This window comes from Ornithorhynchus anatinus, chromosome 5, assembly GCF_004115215.2.
Source record: "Ornithorhynchus anatinus isolate Pmale09 chromosome 5, mOrnAna1.pri.v4, whole genome shotgun sequence".
NCBI classification, from domain to species: domain Eukaryota; kingdom Metazoa; phylum Chordata; class Mammalia; order Monotremata; family Ornithorhynchidae; genus Ornithorhynchus; species Ornithorhynchus anatinus.
The window spans coordinates 4334756-4352166 of record NC_041732.1 but is presented as its reverse complement, the minus strand read 5'-3'; the positions used below and the strand labels follow the sequence as shown (position 1 = coordinate 4352166).

The 17411-nt window shown below is 65.9% G+C and overlaps 3 protein-coding genes across 3 annotated transcripts; 1 reads left to right on the top strand and 2 right to left on the bottom strand.

The window, feature by feature from the left end:
* Positions 1–857: 857 nt before the first annotated feature.
* On the bottom strand, positions 858–6152 carry DEDD2 (death effector domain containing 2). Its single transcript, XM_029064319.2, has 5 exons — positions 5995–6152; positions 5377–5772; positions 3065–3175; positions 2783–2956; positions 858–1279 (listed from the first exon to the last, which is right to left on the bottom strand). The coding sequence occupies exons 2-5, from the start codon at positions 5741–5743 to the stop codon at positions 903–905; spliced, it is 1029 nt and encodes a 342-aa protein (XP_028920152.1). The 5' UTR covers positions 5744–5772; positions 5995–6152; the 3' UTR covers positions 858–902.
* A 3566-nt stretch (positions 6153–9718) lies between these two features.
* ZNF526 (zinc finger protein 526) lies at positions 9719–11720 on the top strand. Its single transcript, XM_029065022.1, is given in 2 exon segments — positions 9719–10942; positions 10944–11720. Coding segments are annotated over 2 exon segments (1947 nt in total). The 3' UTR covers positions 11667–11720.
* A 171-nt stretch (positions 11721–11891) lies between these two features.
* Positions 11892–15451, bottom strand: GSK3A (glycogen synthase kinase 3 alpha). The gene is made up of 11 exons (XM_029066098.2): positions 15192–15451; positions 14878–15065; positions 14501–14584; positions 14306–14416; positions 14050–14180; positions 13807–13913; positions 13600–13697; positions 13340–13435; positions 13054–13240; positions 12845–12937; positions 11892–12744 (listed from the first exon to the last, which is right to left on the bottom strand). Exons 1-11 carry the CDS (start codon positions 15415–15417, stop codon positions 12677–12679), a joined length of 1389 nt encoding a protein of 462 aa, XP_028921931.1. The 5' UTR covers positions 15418–15451; the 3' UTR covers positions 11892–12676.
* Positions 15452–17411: the final 1960 nt, after the last annotated feature.

Genomic DNA, 17411 nt, shown 5'->3' with positions numbered 1-17411 from the left:
CAGCGCTTAGAACAGTGCTCTGCACATAGTAAGCGCTTAACAAATACCAACATTACTATTAATAAAAGCCATCATCATCATCATTACGATCGACGGACTGGACAAGGGGGTGGGCGAGCAAGCTGCCGCCAGTTCCCCAGCCAGCCGGCAGGCGGCGCCCTGAGCGGCCCCAGAGGATGCTGGGAGATGGAGTCCAGGCCAGAGCCCTTCGCTCAGGGGTCAACGTCCGCTCAAGGTCTGCACCTTCGGCGGCCGGGCGGGTCGGACAGGCCGTCCATCCGGGAGGCGGCGGCCCGGTGGACGGGTCAGGGTAGACGGGGCTCGGGTGGAGACGGGGCGGGACGCACACCTGTCGCAGAGGCCGCGGAGATGCCTCCCCCGACACCACGGACTCAGAGATGCCAACAGACGGGCGGCTGGCTGCGCACCTGCCCTCGGCTTTATTGGGGGGTGGGGGAGAGATCAGGGTGAGGGGGGAGCTTTCCTCTCCAAAGCGGCGCCCGGGAAACCCCCACCTCCCCACCGCGCGCTCCTCAACCGTGAGGGGTCGGAGGGCGGCCGCCTCCGTTCCCTCCCCCTCCTCAGGTGCAAAACTCACATCCCCGGCAAAACCCTGAAATCGTCCTCCGAGCGCAGAGGGCTCGAGGGGCGCCCCGTCGTCGCCGTCCGCCCCCGGGCCGGGCCGGGGGTGCGGGAGGCGGGGATTGCCCTCTGCCCCTCCGGGACTCTCTCGGCCTCTTCCTCTCTCCCCGCAGAGCACCCCGGGGGAGGGGGTTAGGGAAGGGAGGATGAGGCCGACGGCTGGTCCGTCCCGGGTCGCCCTCCGGGCCCGAGGCGGAGATGGGGTGGGGGGGTGGGGGAAGGGGGGTGGGGGGGTGGTCCCCCGGCGCCCCCCCGGGGGGTCAGGAGGGGGCACCCCCGGGCTCCTCCAGCAGCAGGAGGCGGCGGCCGGCCTCGTAGTCGCCCTCGTCGACGCTGACGAGGAGCCGGATGGGCTCGCGGCCGACGGCGTCGCGCAGGGCCTCGGTGAGGAAGACGCCGCGCAGGGCCCGCAGCAGGGCCCCGCTCAGGTAGTCGCCCCAGAAGGCGTCCAGGTAGGAGAGCTCCGAGAACTTGATGTCGCACACCACCGACCCCAGGTCACGCGACTTGAGCACGGCCGTGGCCTGGCTGAACAGGTCCAGCTGGCGGGCCAGGGGCTGGGGCCGCCGCGACTGCACCCCCTGCTGCAGCGCCCGCGCGTGCTCGCAGTACTCCGCCCGCACCCGCAGCCGGATATCTGCCGGGGGAGAGGCGGGCCGCCGTGAGGACCTCCGCTCTCCCCTCAGACCCGTCCACCCCCGGGACCCACCCATCGTCCCCCGCCGAAGAGCCCGGTGAGCCAGGAGCCCGGGTCCGGGAGGCAGAAGGACCCAGGTTCTAATCCCGGCTCCGCCGCCTGTCGGCGGCGGGACCCTGGGCGAGTCACTTCGCTGGGCCTCGGTTCCCTCATCTGGAAAATGGGGATCGAGACCGTGAGCCCTTGGGACGAGAATGGTGTCCAGCCTGATGACCTTGTAGCTACCCCGGTGCTCAGAACATAGAAAATCATCATGCCCATCTCCCCAGGAACCTCCTCTGGGAAGCCCTCTCTGCTTGGCACCCCAGCCCAATGTAGGCAGGGAAATGTGTCTGTTCTATTACTTATAAGACTTAGTCCAGTGCGCTGCACACAGCAAGCGCTCAATAAATATGATCGACTGACTAGGACTCAGAAAAGTGCCCATGCAACTTAGCCCTGTGACCACTACCGTTTGCTGCTTCCTACTTAGTCCCCGTACTGGGTATCCAATGTGGACGAGTTGGATAAGTGCCCAATCAAAACTCAAAGTTCCTCAACATCGGGAACCCCGTGTCTCCATCCTCTGCCATTCTTCCCCCAAGGGCGCTCAGCCGGATCCGGTTCTGCTCGAGGGTGGGGACCCCATTTCTCCTTCCTCTTTCACCCCCCTCGCTGAATACAGAGAGGGTGACCCTGGCTCCTGAGCTTGCTCCCCTGCCCCGCCGCCCCCTTTCCTTCCCTCTCTCCCCCCTCATCCAGCTCTCCCCTCAGCCCAGACCCCTGCCATTCATTCTTCCTCTGGTCTCTCCGGGACCTGCCCCGACTGCGGGGCAGAGACGAGGGACCCAAAGGGAGCTACTTCTAGGTCTTGAGCTTCCAATGAGGAAACAAGTCCAGCCTGGAACTGACAGGCTAGGCTGCCCTAATGGGCATGTATAAAAACGCCACCACACGGAAAGAGTTTTCCAAGCCACAAAAGCTCTGATGGTGAGCAAGGGGGCACAAGCTAAGAGGGCCTGAAGAGGGAGGAGGGCTGGGCCCCCCCCCCCGCCCAACCAGACTCCAATCGCTCTCGTCATCCAGCTGCCTCCCACTGTCCCTGCCCACTCAGGTCCGCCCCTGGCCTGCATAATCTGCTCCCTCTCACCCCGCTGCTCCTCCTCATCCCACTCTGCCCTCCGCTTCTGTCCCAGTGCTTCTCAAGGAGGAACAGTGTCACGTGCTCCCGAACCTCCCTGCCCCTCCACCCCCGGGACAACCAGACCCGTTTGGCCGCCGCTCGGCTTGGACGTCCCTCGAGGCCGGCACGGGTGGAGGTTGGGATGGAGGAGGGTGGGGAGACCAGGACGGACAGGACAATGAATCCGTCGCCCCTTTCGCACCCTGCCCCCTGTGCCCGGCTTGCCCCCCAGGGCCCTCATCAACAACCCTCCCCCTTCTCAGTGCCCCGGCCCCTCGTACCGCAAGTCACTTTGTTCAGAGGAGGTGCGGGGGCGGGAGGAGGAGGAGGAGATGCCGGAGGCGGCTGTGGAGGCGGCAGCTGCTCCTGACGCCGGGCCGCGCCCCTGCCTCGCCGACGAGGCCCCGAGCTGGGCCGGCCCCGGCTCACCCGCTGCCTCTTCCCAGAGGATGATCCTGAAGGAAGGGAAGGTCGCGAGAAATCGGAGGGGTGAGGCGGGGGCGGGTGGACGGTCAAAGGAGGGGCAGACCCCCTTCCCGGGGCTGGGACCCCTCTGGGCTCACCTGTCTCCCACTGGCCCTGCTGAGGGTCTGTAGTGGCCGGGCCCAGGCAGCTGCCCACACGTCGCTCTGACGGGGAGACCGAAGGGCCACAGCTGTAGCGCTCGGGAGACACTGAGGAGGAACCGCATTGCTGTTACGCCGGGAAACTGGGGGTCGGGGGCCCTGGGTTCTAGTCCCAGTTCTGCCCCCGGCCTGCAGCGTGACAGCCACTCTGGGCTTGTTTCCCCAATGGTTAAAACGGGATTACCGCCACCCCACCTTCTCCCACCTACAGGAATGTTGCGAGGGCCAAAACAAGTCAAGGGAAAGAAGTGTGGTTTGGGGGAAAAAGCATAAGCTTGGGAGTCAGAGGTCGTGGGTTCTAATCGTGGCTCTGCCACCTGTCAACTGCAGGCCTTTAGGCAAGTCGCTTCTCTGTGACTCAGTTCCCTCATCCGTAAAATGGGGATTAAAAGACTGTGAGCCCCATGTGGGACAGCCTGATTACCCTGTATCCCCCACACCCCAAGTGCTTAGAACAGTGCTGGGCACATAGTAAGTGCTTAACGAATATCATTATTATTATTAATCCCTGCTTCGCCACTTGTCAGGTGTAGTACTTTAGGCAAGTCACTTAACTTCTCTGTGCCTCAATGACCTCAACTGAAACATGGGGATAAAGACTGTGAGCCCCACGTGCAACAACCTGATCCCCCCGCCCCCCAGCGCTTAAAACAGGATTTTGCACATAGTAAGTGCTTCACAAATACCATCACTTTTATAACCTGTACCTAGAACAGTGTTTGCGGCATAAGTGCTAAACAAATATCCTCGTTATTATTATTATAACCTGTACCTACAACAGTGCTTGGCACATAGTAAGTGCTTAGCAAATACCATCACTATTATAACCTGTACCTAGAACAGTGTTTGACACATAGTAAAGGCTTAAATACCCTCACTATTATAACCTATACCTAGAACAGTGCTTAGCACATAGTAAGCGCTTAACAAATACCCTCATTATTATAACCTGTACCAGGAGCAATGCTTGGTGCATAATAAGCACTTAAATACCATCACTATTACAACTTGTACCTAGAACAGTGCCTGGCACATAAGTGCTCAACAAATGCCCTTATTATTATAATCTGTACCTAGAACAGTGCTTGGCACATAGTAAGCGCTTAGCAAATACCCTCACTATTATAACCTGTACCTAAAACAGTGCTTGGCACAGAGTAAGGGTTTAAATCCCACACTATTATAACCTGTACCTAGAACAGTGCTTGGCACACAGTAAGTGCTTAACAAATAACCTCATTATCATTATTATAATCTCTACCTAGAACAGTGCTTGGCACAGAATAAGTGCTTAAATCCCACCACTATTATCACCTGGACCTAGAACAGTGCTTGGCACATAGTAAGCGCTTAACAAATACCCAGTATTATAACCTGTACCTAGAACAGTGCTTGGCACACAGTAAGCGCTTAACAAATACCCTCACTATTACAACCTATACCTAGACCAGTGCTTGGCACATAATAAGCGCTTAAATCCCACCACTATCATAACCCGTACCTAGACTAGTGCTTGGCACAGAGTAAGCGCTTAAATCCCACCACTATAACCTGTACCTAGAACAGTGCTTGGCACACAATAAGAGTTTAACAAATAACCTCACGATTATTATTATAATTTCTACCTAGAACAGTGCTTGGCACAGAATACGTGCTTAAATCCCACCTCTATTATAACCTGTACCTAGACCAGTGCTCGGCACATAGTAAGCGCTTAAAACCCACCACTGTTATAACCTGTACCTAGACCAGTGCTCGGCACACAGCAAGCGCTTAACAAATACCCTCACTATTACTATTATAACCCGTACCTAGACCAGTGCTTGGCACACAGTCAGCGCTTAAATCCCACCACTATTATAACCCATACCGAGACCAGCGCTTGGCACAACTGTGGGCAAGTCACTTCACTTCTCTGTGCCTCCGTTCCCTCGTCTGTAAAATGGGGATGAAGACTGTGAGCCCCGCGTGGGGACAACCTGATTCCCCTGTGTCCACCCCCGTGCTCAGAACAGTGCTCTGCACAGTAAGCGCTTAACAAATACCAACATTATTATTATCAGTTAAGCGCTCAGCCCAGGCCGGCATCATGATGATTAAAGAGTGGCTTAGAGCGGGGTCGGCCTCCAAGGTGTCATTAGGACGAGGGCCTCCCCCTTCCTCGCCCAATTGCCCCCGGGGTGGGGTGGGGGGATGGGGGGGTCTGGTGGCCGGTCCTTGCCCTCCCTCTTCCTCCTCCTCCTCCTCACCCGGGCGGGGCCTCTTGAGCGTGAGATGCGGCAGCAGGTCGTGGCGGGTGAGGACGCGCAGCAGCTGCAGCAGAGGCCCCAGGTTGCCCTCGTCGCACTGTCCCCGCCGCTCCAGCTCCAGCAGCAGCTCCAGGCCGCTCCGCGCCGGGGGCCGCGCCCGCTCCCAGCCCCCCGCCGCCCCCTCCCCGTCGCCCTCGGGGGCCTGCGCCTCGTCCAGCAGGAAGGACAGCACGGCCACGTCGTTGTCGGTCAGCTGGGCGCCCACCACCTCGAACATGCGGTGCAGCGACAGCAGCCCGTAGTAGTCGAGGCACTCGTCCTCGTCCCAGCACGGGGGCGGGGGCGGGGCGCCCGGCCGGCCCGACATGCTCCGCGCCGCCGCCGCCGCCGCCGGGCCTGGGGAGAGCGAAGGGCGACGGCTGGACACGACCCCCCTCCCCCGCACAGTGGTACGGCCCGCCTCCCTCCCCGCCGAACCCCTGCTCACCCCCCTCCCCGTTGGAACCTTCCTTCCCCCCCCATCTCCCAGTGGTCCCGTCCCACCCCCGTCCCCGTGGAACCGTCCCCGCAGCCACCAACCGGCCGTGGCGGGGGGGGGGACGGACCCACCCTCCCTACCCCAAAGACGCCGCTCCGGAGGGTCCGAGGCGGCCCCGGCGGCAGGGACTTCCTCCTCTCCTGTCTGCCCGACGCCCAAAGTCCCCAACGGCGAGCTCCGCCGCCGTTTGGGTCGTTCTGGTACCTTCTGAGCGACTGCGCCTGCGCCGCCCCCTCCCCGCCCCGCCCCCTTGAGCTCGCGCAGGCGCAGAGCCCCCTCTCCCTCGGAAGCCGCCCGTCGGGCCTCTCGTCACGCGCGGCCTCAGACTTGTCCTCGTGAGCCCCGGGGAGGTTGGTCGAGGTGCGCATGCGCGGTGGACCTCCCCTCAATGTGTCCCCCCCCCCCCCCCCCGTTCTGGTCCAGAGGCCAACCCACGTTGTAATAATGTTGGTATTTGTTAAGCGCCTGCTGTGCGCAGAGCACTGTTCTAAGCGCGGGGGGACATACAGGGTCATCACGTTGTCCCACGAGAGGCTCCCGGTCTTTGTCCCCATTTGACAGATGAGGGAACTGAGGCCCAGAGAAGTGACTTGCCCACAGTCACCCAGCTGCCAAGTGGCAGAGCCGGCATTCGAACTCATGACCTCTGACTCCCAAGCCCGGGCTCTTTTCATTCAATAGTATTTATTGAGCACTTACTCTGTGCAGAGCACTGTACTAAGCGCTTGGAATGGACAGATCGGTAACAGAGACGGTCCCTGCCCTTTGACGGGCTTCCGCTGCTTCCATAATCCCTCACGGGAAGGACAAGACGGGAACCGGCATTCATTCGATTGTATTTATTGGACGCTTACTGGGTGCAGAGCACTGTGCTGAGCGCTTGGAAAGTACGACTCGGTTATGATTCCCCCGGTGATGGCCTGCGCTTCTTACGAGAAGCAGTGTGGGTCAGTGGAAAGAGCCCAGGCTGGGGAGTCAGAAGGTCACGGGTTCTAATCCCGGCTCTGCCACTTGTCAGCTGGGTGACTTGGGACGAGTCACTTCACTTCTCTGTGCCCCAGTTTACCTCATTTGTCAAATGGGGATGAAGACTGTGAGCCCCACGTGGGACGACCTGATCACCTTGTATCTCCAACGACGCTTTGCACATCGTAAGCGCTTAACAAGGGAAAGAGCCCGGGCTTGGGAGTCAGAGGTCATGGGTTCAAATCCCGGCTCTGCCACTTGGCAGCTGTGTGACTGTGGGTAAGTCACTTCTCTGGGCCTCAGTGACCTCATCTGGAAAATGGGAATTAACTGTGTGCCTCACGTGGGACAACCTGATGACCCTCTGTCTACCCCAGCGCTTAGAACTGTGTTCTGCACATAGTAAGCGCTTAACAAATACCAACATTATTATTGTTATTATTATTAAAAGTCCTGACTGGTCCCACGTCTCGCCCCGCCAGGGAGACGGTAGCGGCCCATTCGAGTTCCTACTTGTCCTTTCAGGGCCTGAACGTCCACCGCCCCCTTTAAAGGTGGAGCTCCCGCCCTTACTCGGGGAGGGCGACCCACCCCCGGCCGAGGCTTCAGGCTCCGCTGTACGTGTTGTGTGTCTCTGTGTGTGTCTGTGTGTCTCCCCGACCTCAGGCCCTGTTTGGGTTTGTGGTTTCCGGGGCGGGGTGAACGAACGCGTCCCTCGCCCTCTGCGCTTTTGTGAGTCAGGCCCCGTCACGAGCGTGCCGGGTTGTTGTCCCTGACGTGTTCCTGTCACCAACAGACTCATTTCCTTAACGCCGTGCCTTCCTTTCCTTTACCGTCTTCCGAAGCGCAGTGCTGGACCAGAGGCAGGAGCTGAAGGAAGGAGGAGAGCGGGGGACCCTCCCTTCCCCCTCTCGGGGGAGAGGAAGAAGAGTCCACCCTACCGGGGACCCAGGGCCCCCGTCTCCTTAGAGACGGCCCGGAGGGAAGAACCCGGACTTGGGAGTCAGAGGTCAAGGGTTCTAATCCCGGTTGCGCCACTTGCCAGCTGTGTGACTTCGGACAGGTCACTTCCCTTCTCTGGGCCTCAGTTCCCTCAGCTGGAAAATGGGGATTAAGACGGTGAGCCCCACGTGGGACAACCTCGTTGTGCTCTCCCCCGTTTAGACTGTGAGCCCATCATTGGGCGGGGATGGTCTCTATCTGTTGCCGAATTGTACATTCCGAGGGTCTAGTACAGTGCTCTGCTCATAGTGAGCGCTCAATAAATACTATTGAATGAATTAACCTGATTACCTTGTATTCCCCCCAGCCAGCGCTTAAAAGAGTGCTTTGCAAATAGTAAGCGCTTCACAGATGCCATCAAAATTATTATTTTTATGCGGCGGGGCAGCAAAATGGGGGACGGGGACAGTCCCCGAGGGATAAGGGAGCCCAGAGCCTCCCAGACCCCGGAGAGTGCCCCGGGGCTCCCCATCCCCACCTTCTGCTCTTCCCCCTTCCCCTCAGCACTGTGCTCGTTTGTATATATTATCTATTACCCTATTTATTTTGTTAATGAGGTGTAGATCTCCTTGATTCTATTTATCTCGATGATGTTGTCTTGTTTTGTTCTGCTGCCTATCGCCCCCGTTTAGACTGTGAGCCCATCATCGGGCAGGGGTGGCCTCTACCTGTTGCCGAATTGCCCATTCCAAGCGCTTAGTCCAGTGCTCCGCACCTCACAAGAGCTCAATATATACTATTGAATGAATGAAGCTGAGTACCTTTTATCCTCCCCCCGCCAGCGCTTAGAAGAGTGCATTGCACATAGTAAGCGCTTCAGATGCCATCAATATTATTATTATTGTGCGTTGGGGCAGCAAAATGGGGGGGGGGGGCACCGATACAAGCGTGGATCAGTGGAAAGAGCCCGGCTTGGGAGTCCGAGGTCATGGGTTCGATTCCCAGCTCTGCCCCTTGGCAGCTGGGTGACTGTGGGCAAGTCACTTCACTGGGCCGCAGTTCCCTCATCTGTCAAATGGGAATGAAGACTGTGAGCCTCACGTAGGACAACCTGATGACCCTGCATCTCCCCCAGCGCTTAGAACAGTGCTCTGCACATAGTAAGCGCTTGACAAATACCAACATTATTATTCTCTGGGCCTCAGTTCCCTCATCTGTCAAAGGGGGATGAAGCCTGTGAGCCTCATGTGGGACCACCTGATGACCCTGTATCTCCCCCAGCGCTTAGAACAGTGCTCTGCACCTAGTAAGCGCTTGACAAATACCAACATTATTATTCTCTGGGCCTCAGTTCCCTCATCTGTCAAAGGGGGATGAAGCCTGTGAGCCTCCCGTGGGACCACCTGATGACCCGGCCTCTCCCCCAGCGCTTAGAACAGTGCTCTGCACCTAGTAAGCGCTTGACAAATACCAACATTATTATTCTCTGGGCCTCAGTTCCCTCATCTGTCAAAGGGGGATGAAGCCTGTGAGCCTCCCGTGGGACCACCTGATGACCCGGCCTCTCCCCCAGCGCTTAGAACAGTGCTCTGCACGTAGTAAGCGCTTAACAAATACCAGCATTATTATACAGATTACTGAAGGAAGGGAGGGGCGGCGCGGGCGGAGGGCGGACGCCCGTAGTGCGCAGGCGCGCGGGGGCGGCTCCCCCCCTCCCTCCCGGCCTCTGACGTCAGACGGCGCGGATTGGCCGCCGGGAGGAGGGCGCGGCAGCCAATGAGCGGCGGCGATGGTGCGGGGTGTCGCGGCCCGGGGCTGAGGGGAAGGGGCCCGGTCGGAGCGCGGCCGCCTCAGGGGGTGGCTGAGCGTCCGGCCCGGGCCCCGCTTCCGCCCGCCATGGCGGAGGAGGCGGGGGGGGAGGAGGAGGCGGGGGAGGAGGAGGCGGGGGAGGAGGAGGAGGAGGACGGGGCGGCGTCCGTGTTCTTCCAGCCGCAGTACATGTGCTCCGAGTGCGGCCTGCTGTTCGACGCCCTGGAGGCCGTGCTCCTGCACCAGCAACACCACCTGCCCCCGGACCCGCCCTCGACGCCCGACGACGGTCGCTTCCGGTGCCTCGAGTGCGGCCAGCTCCTGCTGACGCCCGCCCAGCTCCTCGCCCACCAGGACGCCCACGTGCAAGGGGCGGGGGTCCCCGACCCGCAAGACCGCCTCGACCACCTCCCCGGCCGGGTCCAGTACCAGTGCGGCCACTGCCGGGAGCTGTTCGCCTCCCCCGGCCTGTGGCTGGCGCACCGGGATGCCCGGCACCCGGCGGACGCGGAGCCGCCGCCGCCGCCTCCGCCGCCATCTCCGCCGCCTCCGCCTCCGCCTCCGCCCATGGAGCCCTACGAGTGCCCCGAGTGCGCCCGGCTCTTCGCCACGCCCGAGGACTTCCTGGAGCACCAGGGCACCCACTTCGCCTCGCTGGACAAGGAGGAGAGCGACGGCGGGGAGGACGAGGAGGAGGGAGAGGAGCCCCAGGGGGACGCCGGGCAGGAGGCGGGCGAGCCCGAGGCCCCGGGCCGGGCCCACCGCTGCGCCGACTGCCGTCTCCCCTGGCCGTCGGCCGACGAGCTGAGGCGCCACCGGCGGGACGCCCACGCCCTGCCGCCCGCCGCCTTCCGCTGCGCCCAGTGCCAGCGCGGCTTCAGCTCGGCCAACCGGCTCCTGGCCCACGGCCGCGCCCACGAGGACGCGACCCACGAGTGCCCCGCCTGCTCCAAGGTCTTCAAGAAGGCGGCGTCGCTGGAGCGGCACGCGCGGCTGCACCGGGGCGAGGCCCGCTACCTCTGCGTGGACTGCGGCCGCGGCTTCGGCACGGAGCTGACGCTGGTGGCCCACCGCCGCGTGCACACCGCCAACCCCCTCCACCGCTGCCCCTGCGGAAAGGCCTTCAGCAACATGACCAAGTTCCTGTACCACCGGCGCACGCACGCGGGCAAGAGCGGCGCGCCGCCGGGCCCCCCGCCGCCGCCGCCGCCTCCGCCTCCGCCCCCGCCCCCCGCCCTGCCGTGCCCGCAGTGCCCCAAGGCCTTCTCCTCGCCCGCCCGGCTGGCGCGGCACCGGCGCGCGGTCCACGCCCCCCCCCGAGCGCCGCCACCGCTGCGGCGTCTGCGGCAAGGGCTTCAAGAAGCTGGTGCACGTGCGCAACCACCTGCGGACGCACACGGGCGAGCGGCCCTTCCAGTGCGCCGACTGCGGCAAGACCTTCGCCTCCCTCGCCAACCTGAGCCGCCACCAGCTGACCCACACGGGCGCCCGGCCCTACCCCTGCCCGGACTGCGGCAAGCGCTTCACCCAGAGCTCCAACCTGCAGCAGCACCGGCTGCTCCACGGCCGGCCGGCCCGCCCGGGCGCCCCGCCCCCCTTCCCCTGCCCCCGCTGCCCGGCCGCCTTCTCCCGGGCCTCCCGCCTGCGGGCCCACGCGGCCGCCGTCCACGCCGAGGGGGCCGAGCGCCCGGCCTTCCCCTGCCCGCTGTGCGGCAAGGCCTTGGCCAGCGCGGGCGGGCTGTCCCGCCACCAGCGGCGCCACGCGGGGCTGCGGCCCCACGGCTGCGGCGTCTGCGGGCGGCGGTTCGCGGCGGCCGCGGGGCTGCGGCTGCACCAGCGGGTCCACGGGCTGACGCCCCCCCCGGCCCCCCCGCCGCCCGCCCCTCCCCGCCAGACCATCATGTGCAACGAGCTGGGCGAGACCATCGCCATCATCGAGACGGCCCAGCCCCTGGCCCTGGAGGACACGCTGCAGCTCTGCCAGGCGGCGCTGGGGTCCGGCGGCCTGCTGCAGCTCGACGCCGCCTTCGTCTGAGGGGCGGGGGCGGGGCCGGACGCACATTAAAATTTGGCTTGCTGCTTGCCGGGACCCCGGCCGTCCCCTTCTTACCTCGTGACCTCCCCACCCGACGGGGTCCGGGGGCAAGGGGCGCCCCTCCCAGCCCGGCGTGGCCCCGCCGGACCGTGTGACCCCAGGTCTCCTCCGCCCCATCCCCTCTCCCCCCGGCCAAACCCAGGAAGCAGAGGCCGGGCTAGATCACCCCTTTTCATGCCAATAATTTATTGGAGAGCGGTCTGTACACAGGCAAACCCTACTGGAGCGAGGAACACGTGGGGCGGGGCGGGGGGGGGACGGGACGGGAGGGTGGGGGGAGGCAGGCCTGCTCTGCTCCTTCTGCTTTAGCCCAGGCCGTGGGGACGAGGAGGGCCGGAGGAGAAGGGGTAGGGCGGGAGGGGGATCACGGGAGCGGGGTCCCGGAGGGGGGAGAGAGGCGCCGGACGGGGATGGGGAGGGCAGCGTGAATCAGTGACATTTTCTTTAAGAAAAAAATTTTAACAATCTATTTACACCAGGGAAAGCTAGGCACGGGTCGGGGAGGATGGGTCCACACCTATTTACAAGGGACGATGGGGGGGGGGGTAGGGGGGAGCGTGAACCTCGCCCTCCACCCTGAGTCGGTGGGGCTGGGGGAGCAGGGGCTCCTCCAGGATAGGGGAGTCTCTTCCCCTTCCCCCTTGCGCCGCCCCCCACCCCGGCTTTAAAATCCTCTTAAAACGCCCGCTTCCCCACAAAGCCAAATCAGACAGGGAGGGGAAAGTGGGGAGAGGCTGCATGCCCCTCCCCCTTCCCGCCCCACCACCCCGCCAGCAGCCCCCTCTCCCAAGGCCAGGCCAAGGTAGGGGATGGGGGGGGGGGGGGGCCCCCGGAGAGAGGAACGGGCCGGACGCCGCCTCGCTGACTCTCCAGGTCCTTCCAAGGGGGCTCTTCCCCAGGGTGGGGGTTGGGGGGGGGGAAGGGGACAGGGTGACAGGAGGCCGGGGCCCTCAGGAGGAGTTGCTGAGGGACGGCGAGGCCTCGGCGGGCGACCGCTCCGTTCCGAGCCGGGGCTCTCCTACGGAGAGGGAGGGCGGGCGGGTGAGTGAGTGGGGCCCAAGCCCGCCCTGCGCCCCCCTCGGTCCCCCATCCCCTCCCGCCTCGCCCCGCACACTCACCGTGGGAGGCCGGGGTGCAGGGAGCAGAGCCGCCCGGCGACCGCAGGTGAGAGGGGATGAGGACGGTGTTGAGGGACGGCTGGATGGACAGCTCTGGCCGTGACAGAGGAAGGGGCGGAGCCGGGTCAGGGCCGGGGCCGCGAGGAAGGAGGGACCCGTGGGGCCGGGCCCCCGCCCCCCCCCCCCCCCCCCCCCCCCCGCCCGCTCACCGACGGGGCTGAAGTTGAAGAGGGGCGGGAGCTGGCAGCTGTTGGGCATCTGGGCCCCGGGGCGGCGCAGGTCGTCGAAGAAGCTGTGGGCGCAGGCCTCCAGCGGGGAGAGGCGCGTGGCCGGCGTGTACTCCAACAGGCGCGAGCACAGCGCGATGGCTTCCGGCGGCGTCCGCGTCTTGAACACCTGGGGGTCGAGGGGGTTGCGACCCGGAGGTTCCGAGGAGCCCCGCAACTGCCCCCCATCCCTGTTTCTCCGCCCCCAGAGCCCCACCCCCCGCCGCACCTTTGCCCACGGGTGGGCCTTGATCTGGGGAAACTTGAACTCGGTGTAGTTGGGATTCATCTCCCGAATCTGCTCCCGGGTTGGAGTCCCCAGGACCTGTCGGAGGCCGGGAAACCGTGAGGTCCGGCGACCCCCGGGGCCGTCATCCCGCCGGGACGCAGGTCCCACGCCGCCCCGCCAACCGCCTCTGGTCGTGCCGGGGAGAGGAGGGGCCCGACCGGGAGGAGCCGTTGGGGGGTGGGCGGCTACGGTCCCCCCACCTTGATGATCTCCACCAGCTGGTCGACGCCGCTGTCCCCGGGAAAGATGGGCTGGCCCAGGAGCAGCTCGGCCAGGACGCAGCCGGCCGACCACACGTCTGTGAGGGGAAGGGGAGCCGGCCCGCTCGGTCTTGACCGGGCCCCCCGCCTCCGGCCCCGCCGCCTCCCGGTCCCCCCTCCCGCCGCCCTCCCCCCGGCGCCTCTGACCGATGGACGAGGTGTAGTCGGTGGCGCCGAAGATGAGCTCTGGGGCGCGGTAGTAACGGGAGCAGATGTACGAGACGTTGGGCTCCCCGCGGACCAGCTGCTTGGCGCTGCGGGAGGTGGACAGGGGAAAGAAAGCGGACGGGTTGGAGCGGGGAGGGGGATGACCGGCGGCCAGAGGGTGGGTGTGGGGGGCTGGAGGCGGGGGGCTCGGTCCCCCCTCTCTCGCCCCTCGGCCCCCCTCACCTGCCAAAGTCGCAGAGCTTGAGGACGGCCGTGTCCGGGTCGACCAGGAGGTTCTGGGGCTTGATGTCCCGGTGGCAGACGCCCTGCGAGTGGATGTAGGCCAGGCTCCGGAACAGCTGGTACATGTAGACCTGCAGGCCAGAGGCCGGGGGAGAGGAAGGGGGCGGGGAGCCACGGGCGGGGAGGTCAGGACGGGCGATCAGGGGCGGCGGGGGCCGTCGGTTTCCTCCCGCCCACCTCCGCCCCCTCACCCCACCTTGATGTAGATGGCGGGGATGGTCAGCTTGGCCTTGGTGAAGTGGCGGGCCACCCGATAGACCGTCTCCGGCACGAAGTCCAACACCAGGTTCAGGTAGAGCTCGTCCTTCTGCCCGGAGAGGAGGGGGCCGGGTGATCTCTCCGGGGCTCCCCCCGCCCCGCGCCCCTTCCGCCCCCCGCGGCCCGGCCTCACCTTCTCGCCGCTGGAGTAGAAGAAATAGCGCAGCCGCACGATGTTGCAATGGTCCAGCTTGCGCATGATCTGCAGCTCCCGATTCTAAAGGGATCCACCCGGGGCCACTTACCGAGTGCGGGGCGCCGTACTGGGTGTACTGGGCGCCTCGTAGAGTACGCCCCGACGGCGGGTGGAGGGGTTCCCGGCCCCCGGGGAGCCGGAGGTCTGGAGGGGGAAACCCGGCCTCCCCCGTCACCGGGCTGAGCCGGGGGTGCGGCCCACCCGCCGCGGGACCCCCAGAGTGCCCGCCATCCTGTCCCTGCCCCCCGGGCCTCCCTCCTGGGGCCCGCGGCCCGGCCTTGGCACCTCGACCCCGACCCCGACGGCTCGGCTACCTTGAACCTCTTGTCCTGCAGCACCTTCTTGATGGCCACCAGCTCCCCGGACTCGGCCAGTCGGGCCTGGTAGACGACGCCGAAGGAGCCGTTGCCGATCACCTTGATGTCGGTGTAGGACACCTCCTGGGACCGCTCGGGTCCCTGTCCCGGGGTGGCCACCACCGTGGTCACCTTCCCGCTGTCACCTAGAAAGCAGGCCGGGGGGGGGGGGGAGGGGGAGGCTGACCTTTGACCTCCGCCCCTTTCCCCCGCCCCCGATCTCCCTCCTCGCCCCCCCTCCCGGTGCGGTCCGGCGGGACCCCGTGACTCACGCCCCAGTTTGACTCCGGGCGGGGGGAAGCTGGTCCCGGCCCCGCCGACGCTGCCGGTCCCTCCGGCGGCGCCCCCGGATCCCCCGGGCCCCACCGGCGCCTTGGCCCCTTGGCCGCCGCCTCCTCCTCCTCCTCCTCCTCCGGGCTCCGCGAACGAGCTGGTCCGGGGCCGGCCCGAGCCCCCGGGGGCCCCGGCTCCTCCCGCCGTGGGGACTCCGCCGCTCATGGCGCCGAGGCCGCGGGGCTGGGGCGGGGGCGGGGGCGGGGGCGGGGGCGGGGGCCGCGGCCGGGCCGGGCTCCGGGGCTGCTCCAGGCCGCGGCCGCTCCGCTCCGGCTCCGCTCCGGCTCCGGCTCCGGCCGAGCGGCCAGCCGCGGGGCACTCTGGGAAATGCAGTCCCTGCCCCTCCCCCCCCCCCCGTTAGGGGGCCCGGCGCGCGCCGGGGCAGCGCAGGAGATGGAGCCCTCCGCCCCGGGGGCTTCTGGGAAACCGAGTTCGGAGGCGGCTCCTCATCCGGGTCTCCGCCCTCCCGAGGAATGCTGGGAAGCGGAACTCCCCCCGCCCCCCGCCCCCCTCACCTCACCCCGGGATCGCGGGAGACCGCGGAGGGATTCCTCCCCCCCCGCCTCACTCCCCGCCGCTCCGGGAGCAATTCCGGGGAGCGGGGGAGGCGCCTAACTAAAGTCCGCTCTCCTCCCGCGGTCCCCGCTTTAGTGGGGAGACGGAGCGCGGGGCACCCCCACAAGGGCGGGGGTCGGGACCCGGGCGGGTTCCGCCGGATGCCGGGGACGACGGTCCGGGCGATCCCAGAGCGCTCTGGGAAATGAAGTCCAAGCCTGAAAGTCCAAGCCAGACGGAGGGGCCCGCCTTCCCCTTCGCCCGTTGTCCGCCGCCCCGATCGTCCGGGATTCTTCGTTCCCCCTCCCCCCGCTCCCCGACGGAGCCCCCGGCCCGGCCGCCCCTGGGCCGCGCGCGGGCGGCAACTCGGCCTCCCAGCAGCCCCCGGTCCCCGCGCGAAAACTCCATGTCCCAGAAGGCCCCGGCCTGGCGACCCCGAGGCTTCTGGGAATTGTAGTTCTCGGCGCGGGGAGGACTGGGCCACGCCGCCCCCTGGCGGCCACCCGGCGCCACGCCACGCCGCTCGGCGCCGCGCCGCGCCGGGCGGGAGGAAAAGTCGTCGTCGTCGTCGTCGTCGTCGTCCCTCCCGGGGCGGGCGGCTTCCCGCGGGACCTCCGCGGCCGGGGGAGAGGATGGGGCGGGGAGCGCCACGGCCGTTATATAACGGTGATGCTTCGGCCGGTGGCCCCCCCTCCCCGCGCGCCTGGCGCCGCCGCCCGGCGCATGCGCGGCCCCGTGGCTGCGCCCTCGGGGTCCCGGCCCTGCGGGGGCCTCCTCGGCGCATTTGCATCCGCGTTGCCCCGCAACGGGGCCCCGCCCCGTTTCCCGAAATAGTCGCCGCCGCCCCCGGCCCCCCGACCCCCCCCCCCCCCCCCCGGAGCCTTACATCACCCCGGGAGCGCGGCCCGGCCGCCCCCTCCCCCCCCTCCATCCTTCCCCCTCCATCCCCGAGACCCCCAGCGACGGCCTCCCCGCCCCTTCTCCCCCCCAACACACACTCAGCCAACCCGGAAAAGGTCCAAAGAGTTTTTATTGTTTCCGATACATTCTCCGGCGTCCCCCTCCCCAGACCCCCACCTCGGGTAAGGCTCGGCACCCCCGCTCCCCCTCCGCCCGCCCCCCAAAGCCCACCCCGGGGCGGGGGCCCCGGCGCCCCCTCCCCACCCCCGCGGGGGTCCGGGCCGGGGGGGGGCCCCCCGAGGTGGGGAGCCGGAGGAGGGGGCTGGGGGTGGGGTGGGGGCGGCAGCAGGTGACGTTGGCAGGCACTTGTGGAGAGAAACTCTGCCCCCTCCCTCCCCTTCCCCCCAGAAATTTTTGGTTCATCAGAAAACTGGCCCTCACCCCCGGGGAGGGGGTGGGGGGCAGCGGTCAGTCAGTCACCCTGGACCCCCCCCCCGCCGGGGGAGGGGGGGGGAAGGGGCTTGGGGGAGGGGGTGGGCCCCAGGCACTAGCTGAGCCCCAGGTAGGGGGCCGAGGAAGCAGGGGGGGCAGGGAAAAGCGACGGGGGGGGGGGGAGGTGGGGGGCGGGGGGAGACTGTGCTGTGCCCCAGAGGGGAGAGGAGGGCAGGACTCGGGGGGAGAGGGCAGGGGACTTGGCGGGGGGA

What these genes read in the sequence shown, in the direction of transcription:
- DEDD2 (XM_029064319.2), bottom strand. Translation starts at nt 5,743, where the DNA reads ATGTCGGGCCGGCCGGGCGCCCCGCCCCCGCCCCCGTGCTGGGACGAG. An exon ending in GCTCAAGAGGCCCCGCCCGG is followed by an intron (nt 3,176 to 5,376) that starts GTGAGGAGGAGG and finishes GTTCCTCCTCAG; the next exon opens with TGTCTCCCGAGCGCTACAGC. An exon ending in TCTGAACAAAGTGACTTGCG is followed by an intron (nt 1,280 to 2,782) that starts GTACGAGGGGCC and finishes CTCCCCCGGCAG; the next exon opens with ATATCCGGCTGCGGGTGCGG.
- GSK3A (XM_029066098.2), bottom strand. Translation starts at nt 15,417, where the DNA reads ATGAGCGGCGGAGTCCCCACGGCGGGAGGAGCCGGGGCCCCCGGGGGC. An exon ending in AAGCTCTGCGACTTTGGCAG is followed by an intron (nt 13,914 to 14,049) that starts GTGAGGGGGGCC and finishes CACCTCCCGCAG; the next exon opens with CGCCAAGCAGCTGGTCCGCG. An exon ending in AGGCCCACCCGTGGGCAAAG is followed by an intron (nt 13,241 to 13,339) that starts GTGCGGCGGGGG and finishes CTCGACCCCCAG; the next exon opens with GTGTTCAAGACGCGGACGCC.